Raw genomic sequence first — 14818 nt, forward strand, 5'->3', positions numbered from 1 at the left:
GCAGTCGGTGGAACATGCAAGTCTTAATTTCTGGGTTTTGAGTTCAAGCCCATAATTGGGTAGAGATTACTTTTAAAAATCTTAAAAAAAAAAAAAGCTAATGCTGGGTGGTATTAGGGGCGCCTGGGTGACTCAGTTAAGAATCTGCCTTCAGCTCAGGTCAGGATCCCAGGATCCTGGAATCCAGCCCCCTGTCAGGCTCCCTGCTCAGCAAGGAGTCAGCTTCTCCCTGCCTGCCACTCCCCCTGCTTGCGCTTGCTGACAAAAAAAAAATTTTTTTTTAAGATTTTATTTATTTGACAGAGATACAGTGAGGGAGGGAACACAAGCAGGGCAAGAGGGAGAAGCAGGCTTCCAGCCGAGCAGGGAGCCCGATGCAGGGCTTGATTCCAGTGAGCCGAAGGCAGATGCTTAATGACTGAGCCACCCAGGCGCCCCTCTCTCTGACAAAATCTTAAAAAAAGGCTGGGTGGTATTGGATGCTGGGAAAGCAGCACCTCAATTACAAAGAGAACACTGGAAAGAAAAGAAAAAAAGGGACACCGAAATGTCAACTTCAAGTAAAGCTCTACTGTTCCATGGCTCTAGTTTTTAGTACACAGCACCATAAACCTCAAAATGCACAAAATGAAGAGTCCAGAGACTTTTAAGAGAAGCCTTTATTTCCTTGTTTCACAAATAAACTTGGATGAATTGGTTGCTTTTTGGTGATTAGTCGAAGAGACCAAATCCCATATCCTCGTCCGACTCCTCCGACTCCTCCTTTGCTTCAACCTTGGCTGGGGCCGCAGTGGCAGCAGGTGCAGAAGCGGGGGCAGCGGCCGCGGGGGCAGCGGCCACAAACGCAGATGGATCAGCCAAGAAGGCCTTGACCTGAAGCAAGGCGGGACAAGTTCGTAATCAAAGCGGCCACCCACAACCTCTGCTACCCACAACCCCTCAGCTCTAGTTCAATGGTCAACTTCCAGCCCCTGAAGCCTTCCTTGGAGATGATCAGGCAAGACAGCTTGGGTATGGCCTGGCAAGCTTAGGCCCCACTCTTACTCATCAACTAACCCCTCTTCGGGTCTCTTGTCATTTCTAAAGTCAAGGACACACCTCCCCTGCCCCCCAACTTCTTAAGGAAACTCTTAAAAACATTATCTGCTTTGTAAAATTACAGCGCCAACTGAGCACACTGCCGTCTATTTATCCCATCAGGGCCACTGTGGTCCTAGTGGGTTTTTTACCTTTTCAGCAAGTGAGAAGGTGTAATCAGTCTCCACAGACAAAGCCAGGACCCGCTTGTATCCATTGATGATAGAATGGGGCACTGATGCAACAGTCGGGTAACCTATCTGCAGACATACGCTGGCAACATTGCGGACACCCTATAGAGGAAGGGAAAAATTCCAGGTCAGCTGAGGTAGGTATCTTACAGACAAGACCGTGAAGTCCAAGCAAAGCTCAATAGCAGACAAGACTTCAAGACTGACTTGCTGTGTCTCACACAGGACACTTACCTCACACCAAATGCTTCTGGCAGGGCAATTCAGACCCGGTAATTTATAAACACTTTTTGCCCTTATTGCCAACATGAGAATTTCCTGTACCATAATGATGGCATTTACTTCAAAAGTCACCATTTTGTGAAAATGTAAACTAAGCTAGCCATTCAGTTCTGTGAGAAAAAAGTTAAGCTAACTCCAGATGTGAATTTCATCCACTAGTGAGATTTCCAAAAAAAAAAAAGTTAACAGTACATGTAACTGCGACTTTTCATTTGTCCACGAGAAGAAAAAAGTAATTACATCTTCTATCACTTTATTCATCAATTAAAAGATATTTTAATGGCAAAAACTAAGCAAGCTAGTCTCAGGAAAAGTCAATCCTCCCCGAACAGGGTACCTGGCAACGTTTACGTTATTACACGGTCCTCATTTTTCTCATTTCTCCTTTGACTCAGGAAACCTTTCAAAGTCTCATGTTTTATTTCAGGCCCTAGAGTAATAATGGCCCTCACTATGTGCCCAGTGCTGTAAGAAGGCTTTATACTCATCAATTCATTAAATCCTTCAACCACCTTATATTATTACTGCTGTTTTACAGATGAGGAAACGAAGTAAACAGATTAAATAATGGTCTTTGGTTATGTGGCTTATTTCAGATGCGTAGCCAGGATTCAGTCTAAAACTAGCCATGCTCCCAACCATTAACCAAGGGCCTGAAATAGACAAGCCTGTACCTCCAGGAAGCGAGAATGCAGAGTCTCCTCTGTGATGTCAAGCACTTCAGGGTTGTAGATGCTGCCATTGTCAAACACCTGCTGGATGATCAGCCCAAAGGAGAAGGGGGAGATGTTCAGCATGTTCAGCAGTGTGGCTTCGCTGGCTCCCACTTTGTCTCCGGTCTTAATCAGCTGCACATCACTCTGAAGAACAAGGGAACAGCTGGCAATCAACACCTGGACAGCCAGCAGGTCCACAGCAACCAAGCCCCCACCACCTGCCTGGCCAGCACTAGCAAGCCAAGTCCACTCACCAGGATTTCAATGGTGCCTCTGGAGATTTTAGTGGTGATGCCTAAAGCCTGGAAGAAGGAGGTCTTCTCGGGCCCCAGACCAGTGTTCTGGGCTGGCACAGTGACTTCACAGGGGGCTATGGCACCAGCGCGGGCAGCAGCTGGCACCTGAACAAAAACCACAGTGAGAAGTCTTCTCTCCACAAATACGAGCTGAAAATGGGTCAGTTTTGCTTTTAAGGAGCCAAAATTAATAAGATCTCGTTAGGCAACCTGATTCTCTCCTTACCTTATTGGCCAGCAGCATGTCCCTGATCTCAGTGAGGTCCTCCTTGGTGAACACAAAGCCCACATTCCCCCGGATATGAGGCAACAGTCTGCAAAGAAAAGTTTACAGGAGACAGTCACCTTTTAGCACCATTCTTCTCCAGGAAAGGGGAGAAGGGCACTGAGAAGGGAGGTCAATGATGCCCGAGAGAATTCACAGACTTCTCCAGAGCTGGGTTGTTCTCCAGATGCCCTCGGATGGCCTTGCGCATCATGGTGTTCTTGCCCATCAGCACGACAGCCTTCCCGCGGAGAGACATGCGGATCTGCTGCATCTGCTTTGAACCCACATTGTCTGCTCCCACAATGAAGCATTTCGGATAATCATCCAAAAGTTGCTACAAAAACAAGCCAGAAAGAAACAATGTTTAGCAGGAGGAAAGAGAGAACATATCAAATGAAACCAAATCCCACAATCATTGGTTTCCATCTCACTCCCTTTCTTCTAGGCTTTTGAAATGATTCAGAAATTGGGACAATTCCTCCCACGGGGAGCCACCCGAGTTGTAAAATGGACAGATTTATCAAAGATTTGCACCCTGAGTATGAATGGTGAAAATTAGGTTTCTACATTCAATCCAATTTCTTTATTGTAACATTTATTTTTAATTTCTCCCAATTATGAGGCATGTTTCTGATTCATTAAATGGCTGCATCAGCAGAAAAAACAACTATTCTAAATTGTTAGGTTTACAGCATTTTAAGCATGAAGTAAAACAAATACAACAAAGCACTACATGCAGAATCTAAATTGTGGATACGTGATTACTGGACAATCCTTTTAAATTCTGTGTGTCTGAAAACTTCCATGATAAATAGGGGAGAATAGACTAAGCTCCACAAAGCAGCCTAATAACTGAAAAAGAGCATGGTCTGCATTTCTGGGCAGGGAAGACGCCCCCCCCCCCACCCCAAACCATCCAAGAGAACACATTCACAGGATGTTTGGTATCTTGACAAGACCTGAAGATGCAACAAGTTGCCAATTTATAATGAGTCACTCATTGGCGCAGGCGTTCCCAAAATGGAGACTGAAGAGCAAAAGTATGAGCGCTATTTGGAAACCAGACAGACCAGATTATGAATGCTGTCATCTTAGGAGCCACTTAAACTGCCTGAGCCCATTTATCTGCAAAGGGGGGGGGGCAGATCTCTGCTTATTGTGAAAATTAGATGAGATGTGCCTAAAATGGTCGTTCAATAGCTGACACCCAGGAGGCGCTCAACACATGACAGTTCATGGTCCCTAGTAGTGCCCAGAGCCCAAGCTGCATGGCGACCGCGAGCCATCCCCGCACTCACGATGATCTTAAGGAAGTAGTTGGACTTCCAGGTCGCCCTGTCTTCCCTGGGCATCACGGCGGTGCGTCAGGGATTGCCACGCAGGGTTTAAAGACGATGTCACTGCGGAGGAAGAGGGAGCTCAGACACCCCGCGACACCACAGCCCCACAGGGCTCCAAGCCCGAGGCCTATGCAGGGCAGACCACGCGTGAGCGCCCGCCAGCCCGGCTTGGGGCTGCCGCCGTCGCCGCCACTCGGTAAGCGCAAGCCACCGCCGAAGCCCCAGGCCGGACAAGTCCGGGCCCGCCCCCTCCCAAAAACCCCACAAAGAACCCCCCCCATCTTTCCCGCCGCCGGTGCCCGGCGCAACTGCAACAGTAACACGAACCTCTCACGAGGACGCCTGGAGAGAGGAGGGCCGTGGGCCGGCGCACATCTTTTATATGTGAACGAAGCGGCCAATCAGAAGACGCGGACAGTGTCCCCCCCAGCTATTGGCTGGCGCCAACGCCTGTCTGGTGACGTTTTACTGATGTAGATAGCCATTGGATGATATTGCTGCCACTCCGGCCAACGGGAAGCCGCCTTTAAAGAAAGCTGTTAAGGAAGGCGCCGCTTCATGCTGGAGCCGCTGTCTCAAAGCTACTCCCCTCTGCTGGTCTGGAGCTGCTCGCGTTCAGGAACTAGAGCTTGGATGCTGAGCGTTCAAGTTTTCTCCGCCACTTGGCCAAATCGCAAAACTTAAAAAGAGTACGATGCAGAGATGAGGAATAATTGCACATGCTTTAGAAACAGCATGGTCTCTTGTCTACTCTATAGTTTGTTCTTCCCCTACGAAAACAGAGGAACCCTTTAAAACCTAAATCAGATCATTACCTCATCTGCTCAAAATTCCTCAAAAGTTTCCCATTTCCTCAGAGTAAAAGCCTAAAACTTAAACTGCCTACAAGGCCCTACAGGATCTGCTCTGGACCTCCAACCCTATAAGCTCATCTCTTTTCCTACTGACTCTCCCTTCCAGCCAGACGATGCTCTGTGCTGTTTTTCCAAAGCATGCTCCCACCTGAGGGGTCGTGCACTAGCTAGTCCATCTTTCCGGAAGGCTCCTTGCCGATATCCACAGAACTAACAAGTCTTGACTCAAATATCATGTGCTCAAGGGGGCCTACCCTGATCGCCCTATTTAAAATTACCCAAAAGGGCGCCTGGGTGGCTCAGTTGGTTAAGCGACTGCCTTCCGCTCAGGTCATGATCCTGGAGTCCCGGGATCGAGTCCCGCGTTGGGCTCCCCGCTCAGCGGGGAGTCTGCTTCTCCCTCTGACCCTCGCCCCTTCTCATGCTCTATCTTATTCTCTCTCTCAAATAAATAAAATCTTAAAAAAAAAAAAGACTCTAAAATTACCCAAAAAATCCACTACCACTCTCCCCTGACTCTGTTCTATTTTTTCGGTAACACTTACACCTTTTTCTTTTTTTTTTTTTTTAGTACTTACACCTTCTAACACACTATATGACTTACTATGTTGTGGTTGTCTGTCACTCCCTGCAAGAATGCAAGCTCCACAAAGCAGAGACCTTAGTCTTGTACCTGGCACATAGCAGGCATACAATCAATATCTGTTGAGCAAATGAATGCAAGGTTGCAGTCAGAAGACCTGGGTCCATATCCTTCTTCTACCATTTGCTGTGTCATCTTAGGAAGTGATTTCACCTTGTTGAGCCTCTGTTTCCCTTTCCTTAACTGTAAAATGGGGATAATGAAGTATCTACATTCTAGAGTTGCTATCAGGATTAAATGAGATATGTGTTAAGACTTAACACAGTCGGGGCGCCTGGGTGGCTCAGTTAAGCATCTGCCTTCGGCTCAGGTCATGATCCCAGAGTCCTGGGATCGAGCCCCACATCAGGCTCCCTGCTTGGCAGGAGGCCTGCTTCTCCCTCTCCCACTGCCTGCTTGTATTCCCTCTCTTGCTGTGTCTCTGTCAAATAAATAAATAAAATCTTTACGAAAAAAGGGGGGGGCGCCTGGGTGGCTCAGTCATTAAGCGTCTGCCTTTGGCTCAGGTCATGATCCCAGGGTCCTGGGATCAAGCCCCACATCGGGCTCCCTGCTCCGCGGGAACCCTGCTTCTCCCTCTCCCACTCACCCAGCTTGTGTTTCCTCTCTCACTATCTCTCTCTCTGTCAAATAAATAAATAAAATATTCAAAAAAAATAAAAATAAAAAATAAAAGACTTAACACAGTCCCTGGAATGTAGAAGGAAGTTGCTAAATTCTAGTTTCTTTTATTATGCATTCATTCAACACTTATTTGAACGTGTGTCCTAGATCAATAATTTTTTTTTTCTGGTAATGACTGAGGTAGATCCTAGGGCAGGCGGGGTGTTTCTATCTTCACCCTTTCAAGTTAGAAATTTTTGTATTTCTGTTTCAAAGCCTCCTAGTGCCTCTGGTAAACAGCTGTTTAGAAAACTGGTCAAGTCAATTACTGTTAAGATCCCTTTTTAATGACAATGTATTACTGCATGCTCAGCATTGTGTTAAGTACTTCGTACACATTACTGCTGTGAATTTTGCAACAATTTCCTGAGGAGGTACAGTATTAGCATTTCCGTTTATCAATGAGAAAATTCACAGAGAGGTTAAACAGCTTGCTCAAGCCCCAGTGAACAATGGCTTCGGAACTGAAATCTAGGAGCAAGTTCAAAGCCCATGGGCCTCACGATGCTATACAGTCCCTTCCAAACCCTGAGGCTGTCTCTCCCCAAATGCACTTTTCCAAGTATATACACACTCACATGGCAGCTTTCCAAGGACATCCTGGCTCTGATGATATAAATACCCTCTCTAATTGTAGTACATCAATTCAATGGAATATCATGGAGCCATTAAAAAATGATGCAGATCTATATTTATTGACACGGGAAAATACAAAGTACAGTTGAGTGAAAAAGCAGATTACAGTGAATGTGCCATATCCATTTCTAAAAATGAAATAAATTCGACATGGTCTGGAAGAATAAACCGTCAACACCTTTGGGTGAGGGTTGAAGGTAATTTCCACTTGAGCTCACCGTGAAATGGCCAAGATTCCAACTAGAATTCAACATGCTGCTTTTGGAAAACCATTCCAGAGAACAGGGAAATTGTGAAACATCTCAAAGGGGAACAATGCTATTCAGGAAGGTCCTGGGGGCTCAGGACTGGAGTTCTGGCTCAGACAAGAAGGAAGCATGCAAATATGGACACGACCCCTGGGGGGCAGTAGAGACCCATACGCCGCTGTAAGTTCGCCAACTTCCGCTGGGAAGGTTCCACACCCAAGGTGTGGTGCCAACACGTTGGGGGGGGTCTGGTCAAAGCAGGAACACAGGCAGAGGCAAGCCCTGCATTCACAGCCGGCCTCTGTGCTCACTAAGAGGACTGTGATGTGCATGTCAGTTCTCTTCTCTGAACCTTTTTCAGGTTCTTTGTGAGGCCACCCACAGGCGCACATGATGCCCTCAGCGAATCCACAGCCGAGCACTGGAGCAGGGCCTGACCTACACAGGGCCCAACACTGCTCCCCTGCTTTTCCTCACCCACTGATGAGGGAAGAGCAAAGCTCATGAAGGAATACCATCATCCCGGTTGGTGGGGGGTGGGGGGGGTGGCTTTCTAACCTCAAGTAAGGGAACATCACTGAGTTACCTTTAATATGGTCCCCATGAGTCTGGGGAAGGTTTGGTCTCTCTTCTGGTACCAAGAAAAGGAACTAGGCATGGGTGAAAATAATGGCAAACTTTATTGGCATAAATCACAGGAACTGACACGGGGAAAAGCCAGGTTAGAAGTTTACAGAGGAAAAAAATAAAATAAAATCATCAAATAACCACTGACCCAGAGGATGGACCCCAGAAACCCCAGTCCCCCCCTAGGGGAGGGGCCTGGGGCAGGTCACTGTAAACAGAGCAATAAGGCCTATGGGTAGAAGTGGAGACATCAGACCTTTGGAGGGGCCTGGCTGACGTCCTCAGACCGGGGCTGCTCCCAATCCTGCCTCAAAGGAGGGGACCCTCTCCCGAGACCCCCGCACGCTCAGCCTCTGCTCTGAGGCTAGTGGAATGGTCCGGCTCTTCCTCACTTTAGACCCCACGGGGGCCCCTTTCTGCTGACCCAGAACCCCAGGCCTGCCTGCTCCCGTTTCCTCCACGGGGGCCAGAGCTCTGGAGGCGTCCCACTACTTTAGCAGGATCTGTCCCTCCGCCGAGTCCTATCAGGCCCCCTTGCAACCACCTGGGCCCTTTCCCCAGACCTCCAGTCTCCAGGAAGGGCAGCAAGTTTGGGGAAATGACGGGCCCAGTGGAATCAACAAGACCCACGGTCAATACCAGACACCAGCTTTCCTCAGAAGACAGAAGAGCCACAGAAAAGCAATGAGGAGGCTGAGAATATTCGGTGGGTTCTCTTTGCTGCCAGAAAGTTCACAGGGGAGCAAATGCTCCTGATGGCTTACTCGGACAGGAATCAGCACCCCCAAAGTGTACTTTCCCCTTCTCCTCCCTCAGGAACAGGACAGATGAGGTTCAGAATTCTAGGCCCCAAAGGGCAAGACACCCTGAGGCCAGTTTCAGTTAAGAGCTTGCTGGCCCAGGTAGTATCCAGGAAGGGGATTTAAAATACAGCAGTTTATCAAACGGTCCTGGTGAGCTGTGAAGTTAAGGAAGGGGAGTCAGAGAGCTGCTCCCGGTTCACCTGCTTGTGCTAAGAAAAAATAAAATACAAATTGCTTCCCCACCCCCAAGCCCTCAGTACAAGGCAAACCCCACACCACAGCCATTGTCACCAACAGGACCAGTGGCCATGGATGAGCAGAGTACAAAAGGGGACATCTTTAAAATCTCTTCAAAATCATTTTGTATATAGAGAAGTAAAAGCAACTCAGACGATATGAATTCAAACCTCAGTGTAGAAATCTATCAAAGTCGGTACAGTGTCCAGGCACAGGGGGGGTAACTCCCCACCTCACACCGTCCCAGAGACGGAGGAAGTGACTATAAAACATTATTGCTGGAGAGGCCTTTCTCAGTAGAACCAGAGCAGTTATGGGGGCTCGGGGGGCAGCGGCCCAGGCCCGGGGAGACCGGAAGGGCAGGAGCACAAGAAACCTTCCGCGGCTCCTCAAACACTTCCACCCTTGGATAGATGAATTTATGCTGGCATTGTCTGAAGGGAGCCGGTATCCCCCAGTACTCTCAGGACAAAGATAGGTCAGGTCAGAATCGGGGAGAAGGATAAAAAAAAGACCCCGTCTGACCCTGCCTGCCCTTGCCCCTGGCTCCACTGCCAAAGTAGGAGTAAAAGATGGCTCCAGTGTGGGCTGCTGGCCTGGCCAGGCGGGTTGGCGGGGACACACATGGTGCAGGGCGGGGCCCTCCAGCCTCCGCTCCGGGGAGGACGAAGAGCTGACAGCCGGGGGAGGGCTGCAGGAGGAAGGCCCAGAGGCTCTGGCAGGGGAAAGAAGAGCAGGGCCTCTCGCCATCCTGCACCAGCCGAGGGTACGGGTTCCAGTTTCGGTCGGGTTTGCCCCTTCACCCCTGGGCGAGGCCTCTGGGTCACAGTAGCCGTTGGGGAGGCTGGGCCAGGGCAGGGGGACCATGAAGGGTGCCTAGCAGAAGAGCTTGAGGAAGCAGTTCTGACAGTAAGGCTTGTCGTTCTGCTCCTTGAAGGTGCCCTTGTTGAGCTGCTTGAGGCAGAAGGCACAGACGAAGTGCTCCGGGTGGAATTTCTTGGCCATGGCGGTGATGCAGCGGCCCGTGATGGGCTTCTGGCAGCCCGAGCAGAGCGAGCCTCGACGCTCGTGGTAATGCACCTCACAGTAGGGCTGCCCGTCGTGCTCAAAGAAGCTGCCGTTGACAAAGGGCGTGAAGCACTCCTGCCAGGCAGAAGAGGGGGCAGGGCGGAGGGCGGGGGGCTCAGGCTGGGGCTCCAGGCTGAGACAGCCGCCGTCAGGCTCATGACTTCCACTGGCTAAGCACTTCCTATGTGCCAAGTGCTACACTAAACACTTACTGCATTCTCCCAACGGAGGAGGCAACTGAGGCCTGGAAGTTCAGTGACTTGCCTGAGGTCACACAGCTACTAATAAGCTGCACAGCCTGGATTCAAAGAGAGGTCTGACTCCTGGGCAGGTGGCTGAACACTGTGCCCAGAAACCAACCTGCATACTTGGGTATAAAAGTCACTGAGAAGTCCTGAGGTGAGCAGTGTTTCCCAAACTTATCTGGTCCGAGAGCCCTTGTTGGATCCCTAACGTCTGTGGACTCCCATTACCCCCAGAACACAGTCTGGAGACCACTGCCTGTTTCCACTGAAGCTGGTACTGCATTATCTCATTTCATTCTCATATGCCCTTCTGCTGAACATGACGGGTCCCAGGGCTGCCACACAGGACAAGGCTGGGGAACATGCCTACCTTCCCCTTGGTTTCTCCCAGCCTCACTGTGAGCCCTGGCCCAGAACCCACTAGACTTGAAGAATTACATCCCCTATCTGCTCACCCCTTCAATAACCCCTAAGTTAGATCAAGAGAGCACAAGGGGGTGGGGGGAACCTTCTCTCCCAGCGGCCCACTGCCAGCTCCCTCCAGATGAGGGAGCTCCTTACCCGGCACACAAAGCATTCCGGATGCCAGAGGGTGCTGAGGGCCGAGATGTAGTTCTCCAGGATGGCCCGGGCACAGCCGCCACACTTGGGCGCGAACATGTCAAAGTAATCCTTCCGGCAGTAGGCCTTGCCGTCCTTCTCATGGAACCCTGAGAAACAGGGGTTTGGGGAGCCGAGTGAGGGCCTCTAGAGCTGGAGCCATCCTGACTCTAACAGCAGCGACATCTCCTGCCCCTGCCTCCCAAGCACTGGCGCGGAAGGGGGGGGGGGGGGGGCGGGGCAGCAAAGTGGTCTGCCTGCCAGTCATACCTTCGGGACCAAAGAAGGCTCCACACTGGGCGCAGAAGAAGTGCTCAGGGTGCCACGTCCGGTCAAGGGCTGTCACCACTTTCTGTGAGAGCAAAGTGTGAGATCAGAGACCCGGTGCCAGCACACTGGCCAGATCCCACAGCAGAGACTCACCAGCAGGACTGTCCTTCCCACCGCCCCACCCCCACCCCCCGCCTCCCCTCCCCTCCCCCGAGATCAAGTCTCTGCTCACTGTGCTCTGATTACCACCGGGAATTCCAATTTATAGAAGGATGTGACATGCCAGACACACTCTCTCCCCTGAATCTTCCCATGCGGTTAAGGTCATAGGTTCTATTGCGACTCCCATCTTATGAGTGGAGAAACAGGCTCCAAGAGGCTGAGCGTTTCTCTCAACATCTCACAGCAGGAGAGGGAGGGAACCAGCACTCCACTCCATTTATCAGCGCAGGGCTCCTAAGCCCTGGAGTGTCCGCAGCAGGGAATCTGGGATGGGAGGTGGAAGGGAGGCAGAGGCAGAGGGGTCCTGCATCCAGCCTGGGTTTGGATCCCAGCCCCACCACTTCCTAGCTGTGTGAGCTCGAGCTCGGGCTCGGGCTTGAGTGGCCCCCCTGACCATGAAATGGCCAGAGCCACGGTGAAGAGCTGGGCGGTACGCCAGCCTCCCGCCAGCCGCGGGGACTCACATCCAGAATGGGGCCGTTGCAGTAGTAGCAGCGCGGGGAGAAGAGGTTGTGATAGTCCTTTTCACAGTAAGGCTGTCCATCCCGCTCAAAGAAGTTCCGGGATCCGATCTCCTCTTGGCAATGGGTGCAGACGAAGTGCTCCGGGTGCCACGTCTTTCCCATGGCGGTCACAACCTGGGGAAGGAGGCGGCACGAGGCTCGAGGCTCAGGGCCCTGGCCTGCCACAGAGCACCCTCCCCAGAGGAGCCAAGTTCCGGCCACCTGCAGCTCCCTCCCCTGCTCCACCTCCACCTTCATCACCTGCCCAGCAATGGGCTTCTTGCAGGCCCCGCAGACCCCTTTGGCAACTGTGGCGACCCCCAGTTTGTTCAGGTCAGACTGCAGGCTTCCCAGCATACTATCCAGCTGGCTCCCAGGTTTCGGGGGCCCCCCAGGGGGAGAGCTGCTCCCCGTCTTCCCCTGGGCCATGAACTGTGGAGACAGGGAGAGAGGCAGTCAGGACTTCCAGGCTTGGGGATGAGGTCTCGCAGCACCGCGGCACCGGGGGCTTTTCTCCCTCCGGGACAGAGGGGCTGAGGGAGGCAAGCAATACAACCTCCTCCAGGGCCGCTGGAGCCCGCAGCCCGGAGCCCAGAACCCGGAGCCCAGAACCCGGAGCCCGCTGCCCAGAGCCCGCAGCCCGGAGCCCGGAGCCCAGAACCCAGAGCCCGGAGCCCGGAACCCGGAGCCCGGAGCCCGGGGGGGTGGGAGTGGCATCCACAAGACATCCTGGCGGTCAGAGGGGCTTGAGGCACCCCACTGGCCTGACCAAGGCCCAGAACACAGGCAAGCAGGACCCTAGGCCCCCAGCCTCGGCACTGACCCCTCCCTTGTCCTGCCCTTCGGGACTGCTCTGCCTGTCGCTCAGAGGCCAGCTGGCCGCCCACGCTTCTCCATCCACCACTTGCTCCAGGCCCTGGATCTTGGATAGGGGAGGAAACGAGGACAAGAAAACTGTTTTTAATTAAGGAAGAAAGAGAAAGAGACCTCGGTATCGGACCATTTCACAAAAGGGAATCTAGGATGAGATAAGAGGATCCCCCACACACCCCCCCCCACCACTGGCAGTACCAGAATTAGGAGGAAAAGTCTAGAGAAAAATGACCCAGAGAGAGCAGCCCAGGGAGAGATGAAGAAGGATAAGAAGGGGAGCCAACTAAAGGCATGGACACAGGAAAGGAAGGGTAAGTGGGGCTGAGAGCACAGAGGCCTTCCGGGTACTGGCCTGGGGGCTGGAGGGGAGGAGTAGGTTTGGCTTCCCTTCTGGGAATGGCTTCCTCAGGGGAACCTGCAGCAGGACCAAGGGCCATGTGGAAGGGGCAGGCAGAGAGAAGCCCCACTGGGAAGGAGGCGGACAGGGTATCAAGGGGCTGGGAGTACAGACAGCAGGTTAAGAGAGGGTCCAGCGTCAAGGCAAGGTCTAAGGAAGGGCGGTGGTACTGTCCTGACTTGTGGACGGAGGGCCAGAGGGTGTGTGTGTGTGTGTGTCTATGTGCCCGCAAGTGTGCAGAGTGGGGACATGGCCCCGGCGGCGGGACGGGGACAGGGAGGCCTGCCTGCATCGGGGGGAAGAGCGGGTCCTCGTCGGTCTGGCAGCCCACGGACCTCCAAGTGTGGGGTGCAGGAGCGGGAGGGGTGGGGCCCCGCACACCCTCCTCCCGAAGCCCTGCTGCAGCACTCAGGACCCCAGGGGAACCTCGGGCAAGAGTGGAGGGCCCCAGGGAGGAGGGGGCAGGCAGGCTGGGCGAGGGAGAAGGGCTGCGGGCTGAGGCGTCTTTGTGCTGCCAGAGCAAAGGGACAGGAGAAAGAGGAGAAGCCAGAGCAGAGAAGGTTCTTCTTAGAGGAACAGGGGAGCCGGGAGGGAAGACGACCTGGGCAGAAGAAAGGAGGGAGAGAGATGAAACAGAGCGGAGGAGCGGGGAACGGCGCCATCCCCCAGGCTCCCCCTGGGCCTTCCCATCCTGGCACCAAGAGTGAGGCCAGCCTCACCAGGCCACAGGCTGCAGGACCCCTTCCCCCGCCCTCCCTCACACACCACATCTCCCCTCCAGCCATCCTGGGCAAGAGCCTCCTGGTCTGGCCCTGGCCCTGGCCCAGCCCCGGGCACCTCCTTGCTACCTTCTCTACAAGCTGCCCCCCAGCCCGCCTCCCACGAGGCTTCACAGTGATGATGACACCCTCGGTCAGCCAGTCCTCGGCGGGGGCCCCCGCTGCCCCTGCTGCCCCGGTTGCCTCCGGCTGGATGCCCAGCCGACCCTGCAGCTCTGCGATGAGCCGCTCCTGGGAGGGGATTCTGCTCAGGGTGGCGGGGTCCAGCCGGCGGCGAGGGGAGGGCTCCCGGGACATGGGGTGTGCGCGGCCCGTCTCCCGGCTCCTCCTGATCACAGAGCGGATCTGGGGGGGAGGGGGAAGCTGTCACTGTCCCACTCTGGGCTCAGCCCAGGCTGCTCAGTCCACACACAGGTGCCCCGGGCAGGAGGAGAGGGCAGAACAAGACTGCCAGAGAAGAGCCAAGCAGAGGTGAGGTGGAGGCAGGGGGCAGAGCCGACCCTCCACCCAGCGTTCACCTCCAAGTCAGCAATGACATTGGGCAGGACTTCACCTCCAGGGGCCTCAGCTTCTCTATCCTTGAAATGGGGTTAAAGTATTTTCTTGGCTGATTATTCCAAGATTCTTTGAAAGGACGTAAGTGGATATTCTTGAAAAGGCATAAGGCTCTTTATTTGATCTGTCGTAGAAAAATGTGATCTTTCCTGCCAGTAAATCTTTTAATTAGTTTTCTTTTCCTGGTGTGTATTATAACCTGCTCATTTGTAGTGCTTTTGGATTTTTTGTTGTTGCTCTAGTCTGCTTTTTGGAAAGGACATAAAATTTTAATCGAGCAAGAAGCAAATAAGAACAATAACATCAGCCATGCCTTATTGAAGACCATGTGCTGTGTTCTCAGCACTTTACAGGCATTACCTCATTTAATCCTTGGACAATGATCAGGGGAAATGGTCTATTATCACCCCATTTTCTATTTTTTA

General features: G+C 52.5%; 2 protein-coding genes across 5 annotated transcripts in view; both read right to left on the reverse strand.

Annotated features, from left to right (window-relative positions):
• Window positions 1-641: 641 nt before the first annotated feature.
• Window positions 642-4538, reverse strand: RPLP0 (ribosomal protein lateral stalk subunit P0). The gene is made up of 8 exons (XM_027577589.1): window positions 4498-4538; window positions 4129-4230; window positions 2989-3164; window positions 2789-2876; window positions 2521-2667; window positions 2225-2410; window positions 1230-1370; window positions 642-873 (listed from the first exon to the last, which is right to left on the reverse strand). Exons 2-8 carry the CDS (start codon window positions 4180-4182, stop codon window positions 712-714), a joined length of 954 nt encoding a protein of 317 aa, XP_027433390.1. The 5' UTR covers window positions 4183-4230; window positions 4498-4538; the 3' UTR covers window positions 642-711.
• A 3333-nt stretch (window positions 4539-7871) lies between these two features.
• Window positions 7872-14818, reverse strand: part of PXN (paxillin) — a 48255-nt gene continuing 41308 nt past the window's right edge. For 2 of the 4 annotated variants that reach the window (XM_027576130.2, XM_027576129.2), the window contains exons 8-15: window positions 13908-14183; window positions 13346-13660; window positions 12613-12711; window positions 12051-12221; window positions 11751-11924; window positions 11065-11146; window positions 10756-10904; window positions 7872-10024 (exon numbers count right to left, since the gene is read on the reverse strand). In XM_027576130.2, the coding sequence (XP_027431931.2) occupies window positions 9758-10024; window positions 10756-10904; window positions 11065-11146; window positions 11751-11924; window positions 12051-12221; window positions 12613-12711; window positions 13346-13660; window positions 13908-14183 (1533 nt within the window). In that variant the 3' untranslated portion in view covers window positions 7872-9757. The remainder of the gene's footprint in view (window positions 10025-10755; window positions 10905-11064; window positions 11147-11750; window positions 11925-12050; window positions 12222-12612; window positions 12712-13345; window positions 13661-13907; window positions 14184-14818) is intronic. The other 2 variants (XM_027576131.1, XM_027576132.1) reach the window with 2 other exon arrangements.

This window comes from Zalophus californianus, chromosome 14, assembly GCF_009762305.2.
Source record: "Zalophus californianus isolate mZalCal1 chromosome 14, mZalCal1.pri.v2, whole genome shotgun sequence".
NCBI classification, from domain to species: domain Eukaryota; kingdom Metazoa; phylum Chordata; class Mammalia; order Carnivora; family Otariidae; genus Zalophus; species Zalophus californianus.